Genomic DNA, 24,809 nt, shown 5'->3' with positions numbered 1-24,809 from the left:
CCTTGCTAGCTTTTGGCCAGCGATTATTCTGAACTTCCAGAAGCCAATCTTGTTCCTTGGCTTATGGATTCTGTCATCTTCAAAGCTTGAACAGCTTGATGAATCCTTCCCAAGATTCAGCTCTCCCCGACATCCCCTTCTCCCAATAGCCAGAAAGAAAACTTCTATTGAGGGCTCATGTGATTAGATTAGGCCCATCCAGATAATGTGATCACAGGAGTAATGTCTTATCATATTCATGGGTTCCAGAAATTAGGGTGACTTCTTTGGGGAGGGTCATTCTACTTACCAAACTAGAGAACACAAAAACTGATAGAATCAAGTTTGGGCTGTAAAGATGGCGTGGGAGGGACTGAGCAAGGGTAAGGGCCTTCGATATAGTGATATCCATTTGAAGCAGATAACTTAGCCCCCTTGGCATGAGTTGAGAGGCTTATAGGCAGTGCTGAGGATTAAAATCATATTTTCATAATGAAATAATACCATGTAAAGTGTCTTTAATTATGAAATATTATATCTTCCTGAAATTGGATTAAAAAGCAATTTCTTTTTCTCACATAACAGGAAGTCCAGAGATAGGGTGGTTCAAGAAGAATCCCTCAAAGCTCAGGCTCTGCTACTCTGTAACTCCATCTTTTGCTGTCTTTGCAGTGTTCCAAGCGTCACATCAATTCCTGACAAAGGTGACAGCCGCAGGGCAGACTGTCACTGACCTTGTGGGTCAAGTTTGGAATATCTTTGGCAATACAGATACTAAAAATTAAGCTCTGTCAATTTGCTTCTGGTTAATTGCTTGCCTAGTAGTCACAGCTTAAGATTTTGTCTAGACATTTCTCTGAGTCTGAAAATGTCAATGTCTTTACTACCATCTCAATACCCTGGACATACCCAGGGCCCTCAACTGAGTAGCCTTTATCTTGAGGAAGATCAGAACAGTGGAACTGGGTCCCCTTTGTCTGGTCAGGAATGCTTAAGAACTTAAAAGGATCCTGAGAAAAAGGCTTGATTTTTAACCCTTTTTTTTTCTTGCTGTTTCCTGCTTCCCTCTTATGCTTGCACCAATTTCAGTTTAAATAAATAATTTGGCTTTTCCAAGCCTAAAGGATTCCAAATTATCAGACTCATAGTCAATATGGATTATAGATTGCAGACTTCAGGCTCCTCATCTTAAAAAACAAACAAACAAACAGAAACGAACAAAACTCTGCTTTTAGACAGACCAGTTTCAACCTAAACTTGTCTTTCTCTTGTAATACCTTACTGAAGGCTGAAATATGTACACAACATACTCCAACATCCTAAAGTTTTCCTACCAGTCACTTAATACTATCCCCTTATTCACAGCATCACTGCCCCTAAATATGATTTCTCTTTTAAATCAGTTGCTTCCAACCACATAGCAAAGTTTACCAACTTTCCCTTTAGAACAATATGATCCTCTCTTGCCCCTTACCCTACTTCTCCTCTCAGCCAATCCTATAATTTAGGTTATTTTGCTTATAGCTCCTTATTGCTAGAACTCAAAGTTTACATAAACGTGAATTTCTTCTGCTGAGGGTAAGAGAAAATCCCAATCCAAACTGGCTTAAACCACAAGAAAATCATTCCAGGCAGAAGTGCTCCAGAGACAGTATATCAAAGCTCTGGCTTCACCTCTCTGCAATTTTGTACCTAGTGATGGTCTTGCATTAATTATTGAATGGAATGGATAGGGGGAGGGAAGAGGTAACCATGAATACTATAGAAGCCAACTGCTATTTCTATAAAAATTTTGCTGTTACTGTTTAGGAGAAGGAATGGAAAAAGTGGAAAGTCGGGTTGACTCCAGATTAGAAATCGGTAAAATGTATGAGGGAGAAGAAAGAAATTGAAGATGTGATGAGAATGACATCAAAGTAGCTTTCGATGAAGTCCAATGTGACAGGAAGAAAACTGAATCCAGAAACTGGCTAGTAAACCAGAGGAATATAGAAAGATCAAAATTGGGTATTAATAGTTTAAAAAGCTAGGTGGTAGGGAAGAGAAGAATTCTGAAAGATCAGACTGAGCTTTGGAACTGAAGGCTTGAACATGGAACAATTACAGAGGAAGATAAAATTTAAACACAGAAATTGGACGCTGAAGTAGAATTATTTCAGTGAAGGTCACTATAAAATAAGACATTAGTGAATTATAAGGATACAGACTTCAGTAGGTTGAGGACTTGAACTCTGAAGTTACTAAGGATGATGGCAAGAATTACATGACATAAAACAGGCTGATGCAAAGTCAAGCTAAAATCCTTGAGAAATGTAGTGGCATAAATGAAAAATAGCCAACAGTCAAGAGCAAAAATGGGAAAAGAATGTTCTAACCAGGCAGTCCAAGCTTCCAAAGAAGGGGCAAAAGAAAAGATTATTGAAAAAAGCCCGGAAAACAGCTGTGTGAAGCCAAAAGAATGATACTATCTAAAACCATGGCAATTATAGAAACAGAAGACAAGTCCTCAAAGACCTGAACACAAAGTATTATATATACAGTTTGTTTGTTTGTTTTTAATTAACTAAAAGGTAGATGAGGGGATTACTCAATGTTTTTGTTTTGTTTTGTTTTGTTTTGTTTGTTTTACCTGCATGTGAGGGAAAATGCAGGCAGATGGCTGGATTATACTAATACATACTCTAGCATTTCTTGAACGGTATGTGATAGGACTATATATGCATTCAAAAAATCATACATCATACACTCTGGCACTGATCCTTCTTACTTTCAACCATTCAAAAACTCAGATTTTACAAGATAGCATATATTACATATAACTCTTTTTTTGCCAGCAGGAGGGAAATATGCAGAAGGAATATATGGTAATTTAAGCTTCTTGAAGTCAAATACTATCAAGCAAAAAGCTCAATACATAAGTAAGCCAATTATTCTGCCAATTCAGCAGGGGGGAAAAAGAAACCCTGGAAAGTATTCCCATTATCTATATTAAAAAAGAATATGAAAAAAATTGGAAACATTCAGAAAAGTATATACTATGATCGGAGTCCAGTCTTTGTCGTTTTCAAAGCACCTGTACAAACCAATGATTTCAAACAGTACCTTAAAAGAAAAAGAGAAGCAAAAATACCACAACTTACGGCTAGATTATTTGTATCTTTTAAGTTTTCAGTCTCCTAATATGTATTACCTACATATCCCTGAAGTACACCATAATTCCCTGATGTAAACATCCATTCAATTGTCTTTGAGGAAAGGATACAATTTGATCTGTCTGGGTTTTTTTTTTTCTGCAGTGATATGCGATTTGATATTACACATTATTCAGTAACGAAGTAGTTTTGTAATATGGAATCTTATAATCTTACTAAGATTCCAGAAATGTAAAAAGCAGGAAAAAAGAAATAAATTGGAGAAGTTTTTAAGAGGAAAAAAGCCTTTTGTCATGTAGTATATTTTTTAAGTAACAAATCTTAAAGCAGAAAATAAATTATGCTAGAAAAAGAAAACTGGCGGTAGACACAGAACCATACTGCAAATATGAGGAGAGCATCATAGGAGCATATAAAATGACTCAGTAAGGGTACTTATTAAGTAATTTATTCTTCAAGCCACCATATGTTATATTTGTAAATTGGTATAATTTTTATTTTAATACACCCTTCCAAAATACCTTGGAGTCAGTTTTTGAAAATAATTATCCCTAAAAATCAAAAAGAAAGTAGCTGTATTACAAATGTGTTAAGGTGGCTTTGTGATTTTATTAAGAATATCCCTTTGAAATAATATTCAGTAATATATTTTTTGAAAATTTTTCCAAAATTATTTACCATGTATTTCCACATCACAGATTTACTGAGCACATTTCTTACTCTTTTTCCTTGAAAAACCATTGCTCTAACTGCAACATGCTGCATTAATTTTTAAGGCTTTTAAAGGAGAAATTACAACGCCTGCTGTGATAATTGTGTTACGACCTTAACTGTGGTAATCACTTTAAAACTGCTTCTTTGCTTATCATTAGTAATGCTAAGTGATAAAAATAATTGGAAGTATTCTGGGAAATCATTGTTAAACAATTTTTAATATTCTGAAAACTCAACCTAGAAAAGTCTCAGCACCATGGACTGGAATACTGTATGATGACATGGACCCTTCTAAATCTCTTCTAATTAAGTAAAATCTCCAGATGAGATTTTCAATCAGTCAATTCCCTCAACCACTCCTCTTGCTAGCCACCTACCTACCTTCCAGTCAGGCTCACTGAGCCAGTTGCCAGATCAGGCTGACAACAGAATAATCAAGATAGAGCAATTTCCTGGGATCAGATCAGTTCAGGCACAAGTCTGAAAGCTTCAGAACTGCTTTACTTCAGGGCAACCAGCCACCCAGTATGTGTCAGATGGGTTAAAATGAAAAGCAATCTGCAGTGAGTGCAAAATGATCATTTCTTTCATCTTCTATATGTCCGAGAAATTCATATGTAAAAGATAAAGTATCTTTTCCATGACAGCTCATCTGAAGTAAGCATCTGTCACTCTTAAATGCTGAAAATTGATTTTATAAATATAATGCCCTACATTTTGTTTTCTTCTCAAAGAAAGTCAACTTATCCAAATGATTATTCTTTTGGAATGTACAGAGTTCTTGACAAGTGACAAATGACAAAGCACAAATGATAAACCAAGAATAAACATGGATAAAAATCAATCACGACTTTCCTGCTTATTATCTTATAAACATCTGGGTTTAATTCAACCCAAAGATATATCAGATGAGAATCAACAGAGGAGCATAAAATCCATTTAAAGTAACTGATTATACAAGAGAAAAGTTAATGTGAAATGCATACTTAGATGAGTGAAATGCGTTTTGTTGCTATCAAAAGGGCATAAAAGCAAAGTCTTGAAGAGGGTTGTGATCCCATAACACTGCTCAGTCAGTGAGATCCTCAGCGTACACATTTAAGTAAGCCCATTACAGTTGCTGCCAGTAAATGGCCCTAGTAACTACTGCATTTTTTAAATGCTTCTTTCTAACCAATACCTAGTTGAAATATATAAATAAATGAGATTTTAAAATACATGCATTGGGAGGAAAGTTGTGTGAAAATAAGGAAGATTTAGTAATTTTCTTCCATTGGAATATCAGGAGCTTAAAGAATAATTCAATTTAGGAAACTTACACCTACACTGGGGCAAGGGGTACATCTATTGATGGGCCAACTCTGAAAAGCCACATAATATTAAATTATGAAAAGGCTTAAGTAAAAAATATTTAAAAATTAACCTTTATACTTTGAAACAGCCAACCATAAGGATTCTTCTATCAAGGGCATATTGATTATATGCAAAGTGTTTTTTCAAAGGATAGATGAATTGATGGTTGGGTCACAGTGAAAACCATTCCTTAGGAATGTGGCTTTTATACCTGATTATTCTTGCCTGTCAGTTCGTCAACCATTTCAGATTGTTTCTCCAATGCTCGCTCTAACTTCTTATGTTTAAGCTTCCACTGCCTAATGGATTCTTGAGCTTTCAGTTTCAGGTCTTCCCTTCTCTTCTCCGCCTCCTCTTTCAGGGCCTCTGACTGCTGGAGCTCACTGAGGTACTGCTCAGCCTGCTTGGTTGCATCCTCCGCATGGCGAGTCAGCTCTGAGATCTGAAGGTCAGCATGCTTACGCTCGGCCTCACATGTGTCAAAGTGACTCTGGATCTCCTTAAGTCGATCCAACATCTGGAGTTGCTGTTTTTCCCCATTCTCCAGTTCACGTGTTAAATTCTAGGAATAAAGTATGTGAAACATTAGGAACAAATCCTTGTCAAAACTGGATGTGTAGCATATCATCAAACAAGAATCTCTAATGTCACTGAAATGGAAATCATCTGTATTAAAATTCATTAACAATCAATTTAGAATATATGAGTCATTTTCTTTGTATTTTATAACCACATTAGTTGGGAATAATTTTTTATATAAATATTCCCTCTTTTTTGGACTATTTTATTAACCAAAAAAGGAAAACATGGGTTTCCAATTGACTGTCACTAAAATAGAAGGCACTTTTGAAGAAAACAATGTGCATTATCTTAGTAACAACCTACTGTTTTGTCCAACTGAAGAAATATTAATGTTTTAAAATGTGTCAGGTTATCAGAGAACTATTAGTAGCAATCATATATAACATTTTGCTTTCTGGCAGCAAAACAAAATAATAAAAAAAAAAAAAATAAGTAACAATAAAGTGACAGAAACATCAGCATAGATAACACTACACTAGGTTCCCAATAAAGTGCTTATACATTGATTATTTCCAGATAAACCAACATAATATTATATATTGAAGCACTTATCCCAAGCTGATATGAATCATTATAGTACACATTTATAAACACATTTAATTTAACTGTATTTTGAATATTTCTCTAATCAAGAAAAAAACCTTAAGTCTAGCTTCCCTAAAGCCAGGATGGTGATTATATATTTGGAAATTACACTAAATCATCATGATTAATACATATTTTAAGAATAAGTAAATATCTATTTTAAGTTTAAAAATGAGAAGATACTGTTTTAAGTAAGTTTATACAAATAAAATAATCATTAACATTAAGCCATTAAAGAATCATTAACATTAAGCCACTTTTGTAAAGCTTTGTAAGAAAGTGATAAATTCAGAAATAAAGCGCTTACAATGGGTCACATAAGCTGCCCCTCCTGAGCCTTACTTTCCAAATAGTTAGTGGCAACCAAGGTAACATAAAAAGGTCATGTGTCCAAATAAGAATGGGTTCAAGGGGCTAGAATGAGGTTGTGAGTTGGATAAACAATAAATAACATCTCCACTGAACTAAGGCCCAGACAAATGAAACTAGAAACATTTACCAAGCTCTTTTGGCCCCAGCAGCAGAGTTTCCAGGTCCAGATTCCATGATCTATGGCTCAAATAAGGTTAAATATAATCTCCCTCATGATTAAAATCATAGTTTGACATTACAGCAAACATTTTCTTAAATGCCTCAAAAACAAACTTCATTTTCTAGGCAACAAGTGTGCATTTCTCCAGTTTGCTAAATTCAAGGCAGCCTGGAAGACACTTCATCCACCCAAATGGGAAATTGAGAACTGTGTACTTGTGTGTGTAGAAAATTCTACAATAAGATCAGAAAAACCCTTGTAATTACCTTTTGCTCTTATCCTAAAAGTGTTACCAATATGCTAGAAATCAACTTGATTAACAAGCAGCAATCAAGTGATTCCTCATCAAAAGAGAAATGGAACTGATTTTTCTTTTCAACAAATCCTTGGAAAGAAAGTGGTTACGCTTCCTGTTTATCAGAGATATGGTTTATAGAAAATTAATAGGACACAGTCTTAATACCAGAGAAGCTAACTCTAATTAGGGAGGTATTTTTACCAACCATTAAATTATAGTAGATAGTCCTAGGTGCTAAAACATGATGAAGAGTTACCTAAAGGCGTCTATCGTCTACAGTGTGGCTGCAGAGAGTCTCCCATAGGAGGTGATGTATAAGCTGAGATTTAAAAGAAAAGGAGCAATAATAATCAACTAACTATGACTGCGACTGAAATGCATTGAGTAGTCGAGTTATACCAAAGATTTAATGCTTTATATGAATTACCTCATTCAATCCCAACACAAATCTAAAATGAGACACTATTATCCCCATTTCAGTGAAAACCAACATTTGCTGCAGTTAATAATTTGTTCAAGATCACACACCTAATAAGTGAGGGCACAGGGATTTGGACCTGGATAGTCTGCTTCTAGAGCCCATGTTATCAACCTATTGCTAAACTTCCAGATTCTAAGATGACCCCAACTCCATGCCTCTTCAGTCACCCGCTGCCATGGTTTTATCTTGGTGTTTTTATAAGAACTGCCACCTTTAAAGCAAGAAGTTCCTCACTCCACCCTCTTCCCATAACTCTTGGATTTAATTACCAATCTAATCAGCTATTACACCCTCTTCCTTCTGTGTTATCTGTGCTTCATTGTCAAGGAGATAACCACTCCCTTGAGATTTCTTTTGCTAGCTTTAAATCCTGGCTTTCTAACCTAAACACGGTATTTTTTCACTTTAGCCAGTCTCTTGCTTACACCTAGCCTCCCTCTTTAAACTGTTCTTTCACTGAACATTACCAACAAAACCATCAACTCTAGGTGAACTTAAAAAATTCTTAATTCCTATGTCGGGTTGAGTCCTGTAAGAAACGTCACACAGGATTATCAGTTGATGTGACCACACACTGAGAGTCAACTCATTGGCACCCAGAAAGTCTTCCACATGCCTCAACCCACTTCACGCAAGGGCCATTATTACGAAAAGTCTCATCTCTGACCCTACCATTTTTACCCTTGGTTTTGGTATGTACTATAGTTCCTCCTTCAAAAGTAAAATTGAGGCAGGCAGTTAATGCAGGATACTCCAAATATATCCTACTTGTATTTTAAAATTTACCAATGGTCAATTTCTTCTCTTTTCCAGCATCCAAGGAAAGAGGATTCTTCCTTAGACAAATAGCCTATCTCTGTGATTTTCCTACTTGAATATTCCACTTTACTTCTCTCATCTCAAAAACTAACAGTAAAGATTTTTAAAAATTAAAAAAAGAAAAACACCACCAACAAAAGCACTTTTCTCAATCCTACATTATCTTCTACCCAGCACCATGTACTCATCTACCTCTTAAGCCAAGCTCCTGGAAAGAGTAGTTCATACTTGATGCCCCCACAACCTTATTTCAGTTCACTTGGTTCACTACGTCTGGTTTCCATCATACTATGAAAACAGCTCTCATCAAGATCCCCAAAGATCACCTACAGCCAAATACGAAAACTCTTTAAAAACCTTACTTTGGGAGGCCGAGGTGGGTGGATCACTTGAGCTCAGGAGTTCGAGACCAGCCTGGGCAACACAGCAAAATCCCTGTCTCCTACTAAACACACAAAAATTAGCTGGGTGTGGTGGCACATACCTGTAATCCCAGCTACTCAGGAGGCTGAGGCACAAGAACAGCTTGAACCCAGGAGGTGGAGCTTGCAGTGAGCTGAGCTTCTGCCACTGCACTCCAGCCAAGGCCACAGAGCAAAATTCAGTCAAAACAAAACAAAACAAACAAAAATTTCCTTCACCTAGTTTCCTTATAGCATGTGACACTGTTAATAACCCCTTGCTCATTCTAACTCTCTGCTTCCTTAACTTTCACAATACCACTTTTCACTAGCTCTCTATGTTCCTCTTCTTATTTCATAATCTCATTTCCTAAGTCTCTTCTATCATTTAGCCTCTTAAATCTAAATAACTCTATAAAGTTCCAATATTATGAATCATCTCACCTACACAATATCCTTGGTAGATGAGTATTTAGGTAGACAGATATTAGTAGGTACTAGTGAGTCCTACACTCAGAGGCCATACTAACTCCTCATCTCCAGACTTTCAAATATCTAATGGCTTCATATCGGGGGAACCCCAGCCCCGATATTCAACGTGGGTTCTTTTCTATTTCCCTAAGTGTTGGCTGCTCTGAGAAATAAAGGGAAAGAGTACAAGAGAGAGAAATTTTAAAGCTGGGTGTCCGGAGGAGACATCACATGTTGGCAGGTTCCATGGTGCTCTCTGAGCCGTAAAACCAGCAAGTTTTTATCAGCAATTTTCAAAGAGGAGGGAGTGCACAAATAGGGTGTGGGTTACAGAGATCACATGCTTCACAAGGTAATAAAATACCACAAAGCAAATGGAGGCAGGGCGAGATCACAGGACCACAGGATGGGGTGAAATTTAAATTGCTAATGAAGTTTCAGGCACGCATTGTCATTGATAACATCTTATCAGGAGACAGGGTTTGAGACCAGACAACTGGTCTGACCAAAATTTCTTAGGCAGAAATTTCCCCGTCTTAATAAGCCTGGGAGCACTATAGGAGATGGGGACTTATTTAATCCCTTCGCCTTCGTCTTCAACTGTAAAAGACAGCTGCCCCAAAAGTGGCAACTTCAGAGGCCTACCCTCAGGGGCGCATTCTCTTTCTCAGGGATGTTCCTTGCTGAGAAAAAGAATTCAGCGATATTTCTCCTATTTGCTTTTGAAAGAAGAGAAATATGGCTCTGTTCCGCCCGTCTCACCGGCAGTTAGAGTTTAAGGTTATCTCCCTTGTTTCCTGAACATTTCTGTTATCCTGTTCTTTTTTTCAAGGTGCCCAGATTTCATATTGTTCAAGCACACATGCTCTACAAACAATCTGTGCAGTTAACGCAATCATCACAGGGTCCTGAGGTGACATACATCCTCCTCACGAAGATGACGGGATTCAGAGATTAAAGTAAAGACAGGCATAGGAAATCACAGGAGTATTGATTGGGGAAGTGATAAATGTTCATGAAATCTTCACAATTTATGTTCTTCTGCCACGGTGTCAGTGAGTCCCTCCATTTGGGGTCCCTGACTTCCCGCAGCAGCTTCATAACTTTCTACACTTAGAACTCACAGGCGTCTTAAATTTAGTAAGTCAAGAAGTAAACTTATCTGAGGACCAACTCCTAACAAAAAGGCAGTCCTTCTAAAATGGCAGGAAAGTAGCTCTCTGATGAGGGAGGATGGAAATGAGTTAAATTGTATAATTTAATAGTGAGAAGATCTGAAAAAATCACAGTAGGAAAAGAGGAAATGAACAACTGATAGATGTTTAAAAGATGACAAACAGAAATAAGGTTCTAGTTAGATAGTTTCAAATTGATAATGGGCCCAAGAGTACAACAAATTCTTTGGATTTCTCCAGCAACTCACTTGAACCCAGAAGGAAAATAAGTTCAGGGTTATTTATTCTTCTGTAATTACAGAGCAACAACAAGGAGCACAGGATTAACATATTCAAGCCCAGAGCTTATGCAGGCAAACTCTTTTGTTCTCACATTTAAAAATGGCAGACTTTTATATTAACATGCTACATGCAATAATTCACTTTGAATAATATTTGAAAAGATCATGTCATTGATTGGGTATGTGAGTATAAAAGAACAGAAAACGGTATGGATCTTCTTGTAAATAAGTGTGATTTTCACTAATCAATAGGTTTGAATTTGTCCTGGATGAACACCTCTTCTAACTGCCCTGAGTCTGGAAACTATCAGTAGCTACAGCTTTGCTGTCAGCCTGCGTTATTTTTAAGGTAAAATTCATTATAGAGGTCCTTCCTATATTCTCCTAAGGATCGTATTCAGCCATTGTTTTGGCATTTCTTTAATCCATCTTCCTCAAATAATCAATCAGAAAAATCTAACTGTAATAAATATTTACCCCACATCAATCAAAGGATTGTACTACAGAACCCTCATATCAATTCCCAACACACATACACTCTCACTCACATACACATGCACATATACCTAGAGCATGTAAGTGTACAAACACATAATAAATCCATGCATAAATGTTTTCAGGATATTTATAGTAAATATTAAGGCACAAGTAGTAAATATTATCTTCCTGATGTACTACATGAAATGCTAAATGAAAAGCATTTTTCTTATTTATTCCATTATAATGATTTTCAGTTCCATTATTACTATTATACATTCCTGGAGGCATCTTCTACACTGAAGAACTTTTTATATTTAGATTGTGTGAAATTATCTCAGCCACTAAAGCAGAATGGTTAAATTTTGTATCACTTAATTAAGTCCATGTTTATTTCTCGCTATATAAGCAGTGTCAAAAAAAGGAACAACTCAAAAACAGAATTATCCATATTACCATACATTTTTGCCCATACAATGCCAAAAAGCTTACAAAAGCTCCATCTAAATCTAAAACGTTATACCATTCAATTCCCCTTCTTTTCTCTTTCTTTCTTCAAGTGGGAATAAATGTTGATGGATAGTTGCGTTGAAGGTCTCAGGTTTGCTGGTAGTTAGAAGGATTTATAGGACTCAGCATATTACAGTCATAATTATGTTAAGATTTATTAAAGAGGAGAGATACAAAGCAAAATTAGCAAAGACAAAAAGGCACATGAAGTGAAGTCCAGTGGAAAGTAGGTGCACACTCCAAGAAATTACTCCCAGTGAAATTACACAGGGCATGTTCAATTCCTCCAGCAGTGAATTCTGACAAGACGTATAAAGTGTTATCTATCTGGAAAGCTCATTGTGTCCAAAGTTTTAATTAGGGGCTGGTCACTTGGGCACCAGCTACCTGTATGGAGCAAAATTTTAGACTCTCAGAAACCAGGCGCTTAAAATAAACTATATTTTTTGTAGTCTAGACACAGTGAATTCTCCTTATTATTATTTAAGTAAAACTTTATTGCAGTGTAGAAAACTACTTATCATCCAAGTTCTCAAATGCCAGAAAAGAACGGTTAAGCCTGCATTTAAAACATTTTCCATGAGGCTTTAAGAGACATAAAGTAGACTACCATATAGGTGGCAACAATAACTACTTATTTGTTCACTGATGGAACAAAAGTATAATACAATATAATGCAATCTTTCCTTTACTAACACTTGACAGTGAACACACACGAGAGACTGGGCACCTTGGTGAACATTTAAAAACATATATCAAAAATGGAAAATCTACCCCCAAATAAGCCAGGATACTCTAAACAATACATATTTTAAATAATCATTTTCATTTATAGTATTTACGTACTTTGTATAGAAACTCATAAGGGTAAGTGAGAAAACTGCCAGACTGTAATGACTGAAAAGTCACATCTCTCGGAAGACAGTGGCATATCATGGAAAGAGAATGAGTCACTCAGGCTTGCGTTCAAATCCCACCTCTGCTATCCTGTGACCTTAGAAGGGTGCTTACCCTTCGTGAACCAAAGCAACGTTGTCATGGGAAGTCAGGGACCCCGAACAGAGGAACCAGCGGGAGACACGGTAGAGGAACATAAATGGTGAAGATTTCATGGACATTTATCAGTCCCCAAATAATACTTTTATAATTTCTTATGCCTGTCTTTACTTTACTCTCTTAATCCTGTTATCTTCATAAGCTGAGGATGTACACCACCTCAGGACCACTGTGATAATTGTGTTAACTATACAAATTGATTGTAAAACATGTGTGTTTGAACAATATGAAATCAGTGCACCTTGAAAAAGAACAGAGTAACAGCAATTTTTAGGGAACAAGGGAAGACAACCATAAGGTCTGACTGCCTGTGGGATCAGGCAGAAAGAGTCATATTTTTCTTCTTGCAGAGAGCCTATAAATGGACGTGCAAGTAGGAGAGATACTGCTAAATTATTTTCCTAGCAAGGAATATTAATATTAATACACTGGGAAAGGAATGCATTCCTGGGGGGAGGTCTATAAACGGCTGCTCTGGGAATGTCTGTCTTGTGCAGTTGAGATAAGGACTGAGATATGCCCTGGGCTCCTGCAGTACCCGCAGGCTTACTAGGGTGGGGAAAAACTCCACCCCAGTAAATCTGTGATTAGACCGGTTCTCTGCTCTTGAACACTGTTTTCCGTTATTTAAGATGTTTATCTAATATGCGGACTGCTGAACATAGACCCTTTTCAGTAGTTCTGCTTTTGCCCTTTGCCTTGGGATCTTCGTTGGACCCTTATCAGTGGTTCTGCTTTCTCCCTTTGTCCTGTTCCCTCAGAAGCAAGTGATCTTCGTTAGACCCTTATTAGTAGTTCTACTTTTTCCCTTTTGAAGCATGTGATCTTTGTACCTATTTCCTGTTTTACACCCACTCCCCTTTTGAAACCCTTAATAAAAAACTTGCTGGTTTGAGGCTCAGGTGGGTATCTCGGTCCTACCAAGATGTGATGTCACCCCCAGCGGCCCAGCCGTAAAATTCCTCTCTTTGTACTCTTTATCTTTATTTCTCAGCTGGCTGACACTTATGGAAAATCAAAAGAACCAACGTTGAAATACTGGGGGTGGATTCCCCCAATACAACGTCACTTATAAAATGGACTCAGTAACACCGACTTTCAGAGGAATGATAACCTACATGAAGATAAAGCACCCAAAAGAGTAACTGACACATTTTAGAAACTCAATAAAGAGAACTTTTTATATCTTGCTAGCAACAATGTTAAAATTAGTGACATAATCCAATGTCTTTATTTTACAGATCAGGAAATTGAGGCACAGGAAGAGTGATCAATCCAAGATAAAGTAGATAGTTTTTGGCAGAGAAAGGACTAAACATAGGTCCGTCCCTAATATTCAATCCAATATTGATTCCACTTCACTATGTTAATGGCTTGGATACTATTCAAACGACCCCTTTAATAACTAAGTTGCCATGTCCCTTCCAGACAAGAGGAACTCCTGAAGAGGAATCATATCTCCTTGATGCAGAGGTTTTTCTGAAATGTTTGTGAACTGAGAAAAACAATCACAGGATAAGGCTGACTTGTGTTAAAACTAAACCAGGCATAGACTACTTACTTATTCCTTCCTATGTTAAAGACAATAGGCTAGGCACTAAGGAAATACTTCAGTACAAGTACTGATTGGGGTGAATATGAATGAGCAGGAGAGAACAGACATCGCTGTTAACTAGTAGAAACCAGACTTAAATTAGTACGTTTCAAGAGAAACTACTCTGTTCAGCAAGACCTCAGAAAGAAATGAAACATGAGAAAGTAGGCAAACTAAAATGTGAAGAAAAGATTGGGTCACTTACAGAAAGGAAACGAGCATTCACTACCATAAAAACGCATGGGCAACAGATTTCACTACTGGTGGCTGATTATGACAATAGCTTGAGAGGGTTAAAGAGAGATTAAAAGATAAGGTCAGGTTGCTTATCAGTTCAAGGACTTTTTTGGCTGAGATGATGGGATTTTCTAAATATAAAATCATTTTGTCTGCAAACAGAGACAAACTGACTTCCTCTCTTCCTATTTGAATACCTTTATTTGTTTCTCTTGCCTGATTGCCCTGGCCAGAACTTCCAATGCTATATTGAATAGGAGTGGTGAGACAGGGTCTCCTTGTTTTGTATCAGTTTTCAAAGGGAATGCTTCCAGCTTTTGCCCACTCAATATGATATTGGCTGTGGGTTTGTCATAAATAACCCTTACTATTTTGAGATATGTTCCATCAATACCTAGTTTATTGAGTTTTTAACATGAAGGGATGTTGAATTTTATCAAAGGCCTTTTCTGCATTTATTGAGAAGGAACTTAAAACATATTTACAAGAAAAAAAACAAACAACCATATCAAAAAGAGGGCAAAGGATATGAACAGATGCTTCTCAAAAGAAGACATTTACGTGGCCAACAAACATACGAAAAAAAGCTCCATACCGGCCAGGTGTAGTGGCTCACACCTGTAATCCCAGCACTTTGGGAGGCCGAGGTGGGCGGATCATGAGGTCAGGAGTTTGCGACCAGCCTGGTCAACATAGTGAAATCCCATCTCTACTAAAAACACAAAAAATTAGCTGGGCACAGTGGTGGGTGCTGGTAATTCCAGCTATTTGGGAGGTTGAGGCAGGAGAATCGCTTGAACCCGGAAGGCAGAGATTGCAGTGAACCAAGATCATGCCACTGCATTCCAACCTGGGTAACAGTGTGAGACTTCATCTCCAAAAAAAAAAAACAAGCTCAACATCACTGATCATCAGATAAATGCAAATCAAAACCACAATGAGAAACCATCCCAGGCTAGTCAGAATGGCGATTATTAAAAAGTCAGGAAACAACAGATGTTGGTGAGGCTGTGGAGATACGTGGGTGAGGCTGTGGAGATACACGAACACTTTTACACTGTTGGTGGGAATGTCAATTAGTTTGACCATTGTGGAAGACAGTAAGGTGATTCCTCAAGAATCTAGAACCAGAAATACCATTTGGCCCAGCAATCCCATTACTGGGTATATACTCAAAGGAATATAAATCATTCTATTGTAAAGACACATGCACATGTATGTTTACTACAGCATTATTTACAATAGCAAAGACATGGAATCAGCCCAAATTCCCATCAATGATAGACTAGATAAAGAAAATATGGTATCTATACACCATGGAATACTATGCAGCCATAAAAAGGAATGAGATCATGTCCTCTGCAGGGATCTGGATGAAGCTGGAAGCCATTCTCCTCAGCAAACAACACAAGGACAGAAAACCAAATACCGCATGCTCTCTTTCATAAGTGGGAGTTGAACACTGAGAACACATGGACACAAAGAGGGGAACAACACACACCAGGGGGGACTGTTGGGGGATGGGGGGTGAGGAGAGGGAACTTAGAGGATGGATCAATAGGTATAGCAAACCACCATGGCACACATATAACCTATGTAACAAACCTCCATGTTCTGCACATGTATCCTGTTTTTTTTTTTTTCAGAAGAAATAAAGAAAAAAAAAAGAAAAGTAAGGTCAGAAATTGACTTAGATACTGAAATCCAGTTTAAGCTTTCAAAGGTTTTCCAGCAGGAGAATAACATGATTAGGTATGTACTTGAGAAAGATTAATCACCAAAAGACTTTATGCTAACACTAGGATATTAAATATTATGACAACATTAAAAATAATTGAACAGAATCCTTTTAAACAGGAATGGACTTTTAGAACCAATTCTTCTCTCATCTGAATTGAATTTCAGCAATCAAATTCAATGGAGCTGGCTTATCATACATAAGAACAAACTGTGGCATTTGAAAGACTGGAAAAGAACACATTCGTCAGTTTTTCTGAAGACAGTACACATTTTCATTCAATTCAATAAATATTTACTGCACTCAGCAATATCCTCGTTGCTGAGACATAAAGATGAATAAGATAGCATATTTCTGTGTTCTATCGCTCCAGAGAACTATAGGGCCTAGTAGGCAAGAGAGACATCTCTCAGTTATTTTTAATAAATGTGATATATATGAACAATTCTTTGGGCTCTATTTCAAATCTTGCCTCTCTTCCAAATTTATGCTGCCAAGTATATGTTAACACTTCATTCCTGAGTGCCTTTATCTGATTTTATGGTGAAGAAAGAAATGATACTTTCTTCAAAACAATAGCCATATGTTAAAAAAAAAAAAAAAATAGGTAGTGGCTAAGGAAACAAAAGAAGTTAATTTAACAGTTACTACAGAAAGTATTAAAGAGAAAAAGAGTGGGCAATGGGGAAAAAAGAGACAGAAACAGAGATGGAGGAAATAAAATGAATTCCCATGCCAGCCAATTCAGGAAGTGACACAGCTCCCAACACCACTCATGCCAAAATATGCCTAGTACTATCTTCTTTCATGATCAAAGCTCCCTTAACACCAGTGTCAGTAAGGGAAAGGGGCTTGAGAGGAAAATGGTAAAGAGGAAAAAGATCAACATGCGAACCTGAACAACAAGACACGACTCCCAAATATTCACAAGTAAAGCTTTTTGTAACACTGCAAATTAATTTGACTCTACAACATTTGAAAAGAATGATCCCAAGATAAGGGACAGGACAAATGGAAAATCAATTATTTGTAAAGCCTCTATTTCATCCTGAAAAATTAGTGAAGAAAAAAAGCCACTTATTCAACTTATTCCATTTTTCCAGTTTTATGATATCTGAGAAAACCTCTTCTAAATTTTAGGACAAAAAAATTAACTGTAAATTATTATTTTAATGTTTATACTAACTAAACTGTCAGTTACGGAAATACCATATACATGATACAATAGTTGTAGATTTATAGTTACATTTTTATATATTTATATACTATATATAACACACTTTTTCGTATGCTAGAATAAATGTGTGTACTGAAAATTATGTGGATGTTTACATTATACTCATTTTACAGAACATAAAGAATAATTTTAAAATTTTAATCATTTTTAAATAAAAGATTTAAAACTTTGAATTAATGACAAGTTCATTTTAATGTGTTTTGGTTACAAAACCTTGGTATGCACACAATTAATTCCAGTATTTCTTATATAAAACCACACAAACCAAACTGCAATGATGTGTTTCATAATATGGTTTCCAGAAGCACAGTACAATGAAAACTAGCAATTGCCTAAATGTATCAAAATGATATACTGCAATGATAATGATATTTCAACCACAGGCATATAAAGTTTCATTCTTTCCAAGGGAAATGCAGTAACATTAAAGCTAGTAAGTGGTAGACAAGCCAATGATAGAATTCCACTTGAAATATAATTCAATTAATTATCTATAATACTGACCCTATGAACAAAAATTAAACTAATCCCTGTCCATAATATGACTTCTTTAAAATAGGGACTAAATGAAAATATTGAATGAATATAAATGCTGCATCTAAACGGGAGAAAAATAGAAAAATAGCTGACTCAAGTGCAAAAACATATATATATATAAATTGTATTCATATTTTGTATTTATTGAAATTAGGCTGACTTCTAGCTTGTTGGAACATTTTACAGTTTCCTTGTGACCAGTTAATTGCATCTAAATGCAATTAAACTAAACTAAAATGAACTAGATGCTTTAAAAAAATCTTCAAAGAAATTATATATTGAATATAACATTATTGATATGTGTATATATACCTATAAATGTGATATTAAGATTAACATGAATTCAACCGACATTTGCTTGGGTGCCAACTAAGGACACAAGGCTGCTCAAGGGCAATGAAAAATACAAGGAAAGGTCCTGTCTTTCAACTAAAAGAAAACCTGATTACTGGCACTGTCAGGTATGACCCAATAGCAATCAGCCCCCATTGCCACCTCCCTCTAACATATTCTCCTATCATATGGAAATCCAAAAACTGAATACTCAGCACTCACTTGAACTAGGTTTTGGGGAAAAAATTAGGATCTCTCAATTAGATGCAATGTTTAGAGATTTGGAATGTGGAAGTGAAGCAGGGACCATATTCTTGCTAATTTGGACATAATAGTCATACAGTCTAGTCATACCGTATGCTACTAGTCATACAGACATTATTTATTTTGTTCTGCAGTGGATCTCACCCTTGGTCCTAGCTAAGAGGCCTTTGCAGCAGCAGCTTCCCAACCCCTGGAAGCCTAAGCAGGGCCATGTCTGCCAATGATATTACAAACACTTACTAATAGAATACTACAGCAGTTCTATTTCTAGTACTAACTCCTAACTGATATTATAAAGTTTTGCTTTTATTGAATAAACTAAAGAATTAACAAATTTAATAGAGTTTTACCTGAAATTTTCAGATTCTCAATTAAGCCATCCCCTACTCACCTCCATTGGGAAATTAGTTTGACATATGCTTGCATGTCTTGATGAACTCATTCATTTCAGCATAATTTGAGTGTTTCATGAACTGATACTGAGAGGACAAGTAATCAATTTTCCACAGTCAGGAGAACTAAGGCAAGTCTCTTTGAATAAAAGAATTCAAATCAATCAAAGGAAGTCTGGGAGCCCTGAACTATACCTACATGAAGCTAAATTAGGCTATCATTCATTGAGACCATACTCTTTCAAATGGTTTTTTTTAAAGTAGTGATTGGTTGAAAGTAGAATACCAAACTTAAAATGTGAGTCAATTCTTTTCAACTCAAGCAAAACTCACTAACAATCTTTAAAACTTGATTCAAATTCTTAATGAGTGAATTAGGAGATGAATAAAACATCAGGGGCCATGCTAATAACCATATCCCATATATTATTCCTTTAAAATATAACCTACTGTCTTTTCTATCATTTTAATTTTGATCACATATACCATTATCACTTCCTTTTTGCCAAATGGAGCAGAAACACCCAAACTATATCAATCCCAAATAATAGGTTCTTTAGTCTTAGTGATTAAAAATACTTATTTCTAAACAAATCCTATGAGAGGCTTCATACAACCTCTTTGTACTTTTTAATAAAACATGATACTAAACTTAAGCAAACTACAGAAAATCATGTTCTATTAATTAAACACATTCATCTCTTTGGGAAGAAATAAAATATTAACTTCTCTTTCATTCACTAGATGTTCACTACATGGAAGATTTTAAATACACATTTCTTTAGAGTGTTTAACTTAAAACACAGGGGATATGTAATTAACATCTAGACCTCAGTAACACACAAGGGAAATTCTGACCCTGGAACACATATCTCAAAGTACATTTCTGTTTTCTTAATTTATCTCTCACCCTATTAGACTGATAATTTTAACACTGCAACTCTGATGTTTAAAGTAGGCACTTTGGGAGAATAAAATTTTAATATAAATAGGATAAAACTCTTCAGCTTAAAGCAGATTGGTATTTGAGACTGCTTTTGATTAAGTGAGAACAACTTCATTATAGATTTGCTATGAAATGCAATAGGCCAAGGCAGGTATCAATAAAAGACATACACCTATGTCTCACCAATATTGATGTGGCAGCAGAGAAGACTAAGAGAAATTACACAGACAAATTTAAAATATATATATTATTCTGAAATATATAACAAATATTGAGGGAGAAAAACTAAATGTAACATAATACCTAATATTATTGCCTTACATCATTATAGAACATTATAGTTTATTTGAAAGAGAACAGACACATTATCTTATGTAATACAATAAACTTGTGCACTTGGAAGGAAGCAATTTTCCATTTTAAACACAAGGAGGAAACAGAAACTAAGGAAAGCTAAATAGAGGACAGACTTTGTTTTTCAAAAATAAATATTGTTTCAAATAAATATAATAATCCTTTTTTGATTCGAGAAGACATAGAAAGGGGTGGCTTTGGGCAATTTTTCTTTAAATAGGCCCTCAATAAAATGCATCAACACCTCCCCCATAAAGCCACCCAATATTCAAATAATTAAAGTAAAATCAGTGTACTTTCTATGCCACTAAGAATTTAAGACATGGCTCCTAGCCCAATTTCACACCATCCAATCACATTACCACCTACAAATTTCTACTTATGTTTAAATTAAGTAAAATTAACTATTAAAGTTAAAAATTTAGGTCAATTTGAGTTCAAGATGGCTAACCAGAGACACAGATACCCACTCTTTACAGAAGCAAGAACCAAAATTGCAAATCGATTCTCATACCTCAAATAGAACATCGAGGAGAGAACACTAGAGTTTAACAGAGAACTCTCAGGAAACACCAGGGGAACACAAGGTACAGGTAACAAGAGACCAGCTCAACTGGGATCAGCAGAAGACCCAGAGGGGATTGGTATTACAGAAAAAGGGTACGTGAGAGAACTTCAGCTGTTCACATTCCCACCACAAACTGCTGCAATCTGAAACACTGGAGAGCTCCTTTATCCACATGAACCCTAACACTATCAAGGACAGAGGTCTGAACATCCCACAAGGGCCCTGCACCAGACAGGAACTTGTGCTGGGTTACTCACCCCAACCCAGAGACACGAGCAGCTACAGCTGGGTGCCTCTGTGACAGCACAGCCATCATAGGTCTACATCCTGCCCTGAGAACCACAGTCCCAATATCTACACATCCTGGGTGTCCACGAACATCTCCCTGTGTCCCCCAGAAGGCTACAGCAGCACAGAACTGGCTGAACCCAAAGGTAGTGTGGGGTCCCTAGTACTCTAGCACATAGGAAGTATGTCCCAGGAGAAAAAAGGATAGAACACATCAAAAAAGCAACCTCTGAAACAAAGGATACCAAGGCAAGCACCTTCCAGAGCTGGGACCAGGAGAAGTGACCCCACCACCAGCAGTGGCACAAACTCTATGCTTGGCCTCACAGGCGGAGAGTGAGATCCCCTCCCACTGGCAGTGGTCTCTGTGCTCAGACTCACAAACAGAAAAGTGAGACACCTTTTGCCCTTCTGCAAACTGCTGCAGGCACATCCAATACAGTAGCCAGATGTCTGCATGTATGGGGCTGTGCATGGCAACTATGCCCCACTGGCAGCATAACATCTGTGCCCAGCCTTGTGTAATGTCAGGATCCCCCCTACCTCTGCATGACTCTGCAGTGCTGTTGCCATAGAAAGCAGGAGAGACTGGGAGCTGCACGTCTGGGCTGTGTGTGGGAACCCTGTACCATACCTACCGACAACACCAGCATTCTTTTTGGAACCGCGAGGATCATCTCACCACTGCTACTGCCATGACTCATACCACAGCACCTGTGTAGGGATCTGAGAACACAATCACCAACCTGGACCACCGCTACCACTACCTGCATGCAAGCAAGCCGTATGAAGACCCAAAATCTGCCCTGGAGCCCAAGATCAAGCATGCTTGGCCCACCATTGCCACTATGAAGACCCAAAGAACTTACCCAGTTGACATCTCCATCCCCAGGAAAAATTCACCACAGCCTCCACTAATAATTGTACCCTAAACCACCAAGAAAACAACATATGTCACTGACGCTGTTTACAGCTGAAGAAATCATACAGAGACTATGCTACCACATGCATTCAGAATAAAAGCCAAATGGCCCTTCCCAACCAAAACCTCCGATGTGTCTTCAGGAAACATTCCTCCCCTGTGAAAGCAAATTCAAAAAACTGGAAAAAAAAACAACTATTACGGACCTCTAGGGACAGGGCATAGCTAAACAAGAAGCAGCAGAAACCTCTGCAGATGTAAATATCCCTGTCTGACAACTTTGAAGAGAGCAGTGATTCTCCCAGCACAGAGGCTGAGATCTGAGAACGGGGAGACTGCCTGCTCAAGTGGGTCCCTGACCCCTAAGTAGCCTAACAAGGAGAGCCTAACTGGAAGTAGCCTAACTTGAGTGGACCTCAAGCAAACTCCAACAGACCTGCAGCCGAGGGTCCTGACTGTTAGAAGGAAAACTAACAAACAGAAAGGACATCCACACCAAAACTCCATCTGTACATCACCATCATCAAAGACCAAAGGCAGATAAAACTACAAAGATGGGGAAAAAGCAGGGCAGAAAAGCCCAAAATTCAAAAAATCAGAGCGCCTCTCCCCCTTCAAAGGAATGCAGCTCCTCGCCAGCAACGAAACAAAGCTGGATGGAGAATGACTTTCATGAGTTGAGAGAAGAAGGATTCAGTCGATCAGATTTCTCAGAGCTAAAGGAGGAACTACGAACCCAACACAAAGAAACTAAAAACTTTGAAAAAAGATTTGACGAATGGATAACTAGAATAACCAATGCAGAGAAGTCCATAAACGACCTGATAGAGATGAAAACCATGACACAAGAACTACGTGACAAATGCACAAGCTTCAGTAACCAACTCGATCAACTGGAAGAAAGAGTATCAGAGATTGAAGATCAAATGAATGAAATGAAGTGAGAAGAGAAGTTTAGAGAGAAAAGAGTAAAAAGAAATGAACAAAGTCTCCAAGAAATATGGGATTATGTGAAAACACCAAATCTACGTCTGATTGGTGTACCCGAAAGTGACGGGGAGAACGGAACCAAGTTGGAAAACACTCTGCAGGATATTATCCAGGAGAACTTCCCCAACCTAGCAAGGCAGGCCAACATTCAAATTCAGGAAATACACAGAACGCGACAAAGATACTCCTCGAGAAGACAAACTCCAAGACACATAATCGTCAGATTCACCAAAGTTGAAATGAAGGGAAAAATGTTAAGGGCAGCCAGAGAGAAAGGTCGGGTTACCCACAAAGGGAAGCCCATCAAACTAACAGCAGATCTCTCGGCAGAAACTCTATATGCCAGAAGACAGTGAGGGCCAATATTCAACATTCTTAAAGAAAACAATTTTCAATCCAGAATTTCATATCCAGCCAAACTAAGTTTCATAAGTGAAGGAGAAATAAAATGCATTACACACAAGCAAATGCTGAGAGATTTTGTCACCTCCAGGCCTTCCCTACAGGAGCTGCTGAAGGAAGCACTAAACATGGAAAGGAACAACAGGTACCAACCATTGCAAAAACATGCCAAAATGTAAAGACCATTGATGCTAGGAAGAAACTGTATCAACTAACGAGCAAAATAACCAGCCAACATCATAATGACAGGACCAAATTGCCACATAACAATATTAACCTTAAATGTAAACAGGCTAAATGGTGCAATTAAAAGACACAGACTGGCAAATTGGATAAAGAATCAAGACCCATCACTTTGCTATATTCAAGAGACCCATCCCACGTGCAGAGACACAAAAAGGCTCAAAATAAATGGATGGAGGAAGATCTACCAAGCAAATGGAAAACAAAAAAAGGCAGGGGTTGCAATCCTAGTCTCTGATAAAACAGACTTTAAACCAACAAAGATGAAAAGAGACAAAGGACATTACATAATGCTAAAGGGATCAATTCAACAAGAAGAGCTAACTATCCTAAATACATATGCACCCAATAGAGGAGCACCCAGATTCATAAAGCAAGTCCTTAGAGACTTACAAAGAGACTTAGACTCCCACACAATAATAATGAGAGACTTTAACACCCCACTATCAATGTCAGACAGATCAATAAGACAGAAAGTTAACAAGGATATCCAGGAATTGAACTCAACTCTGCATCAAGCAGACCTAATAGATATCTACAGAACTCTCCACCCCAAATCAACAGAATACACATTCTTCTCAGCACCACATCACACTTATTCCAAAATTGACCACCTAGATGGAAGTAAAGCACCCCTCAGCAAATGTACAAGAACAGAAATTATAACAAACTGTCTCTCAAACAACAGTGCAATCAAACTAGAACTCAGGACTAAGAAACTCAATCAAAACCATTCAACTACATGGAACCTCAACAACCTGCCCCTGAATGACTACTGGGCACATAACGAAAAGAAGGCAGAAATAAAAATGTTCTTTGAAACCAATGAGAACAAAGATACAACATACCAGAATCTCTGGGACACATTTAAAGCAGTGTGTAGAGGGAAATTTATAGC

The 24,809-nt window shown here is 37.2% G+C and overlaps 1 protein-coding gene across 1 annotated transcript in view; it reads right to left on the bottom strand.

Moving 5' to 3' along the window:
- CEP128 (centrosomal protein 128kDa) overlaps positions 1-24,809 on the bottom strand; it is a 477,957-nt gene that overhangs the window by 307,866 nt on the left and 145,282 nt on the right. The window contains exon 15 of the mRNA XM_011949470.1: positions 5,410-5,760. Within this exon, the coding sequence (XP_011804860.1) occupies positions 5,410-5,760 (351 nt within the window). The remainder of the gene's footprint in view (positions 1-5,409; positions 5,761-24,809) is intronic.

The sequence above is a fragment of the Colobus angolensis genome, unplaced genomic scaffold (assembly GCF_000951035.1).
Source record: "Colobus angolensis palliatus isolate OR3802 unplaced genomic scaffold, Cang.pa_1.0 Scaffold3, whole genome shotgun sequence".
Lineage (NCBI taxonomy): Eukaryota > Metazoa > Chordata > Mammalia > Primates > Cercopithecidae > Colobus > Colobus angolensis.
This window is presented reverse-complemented; position numbering and strand designations above follow the sequence as displayed.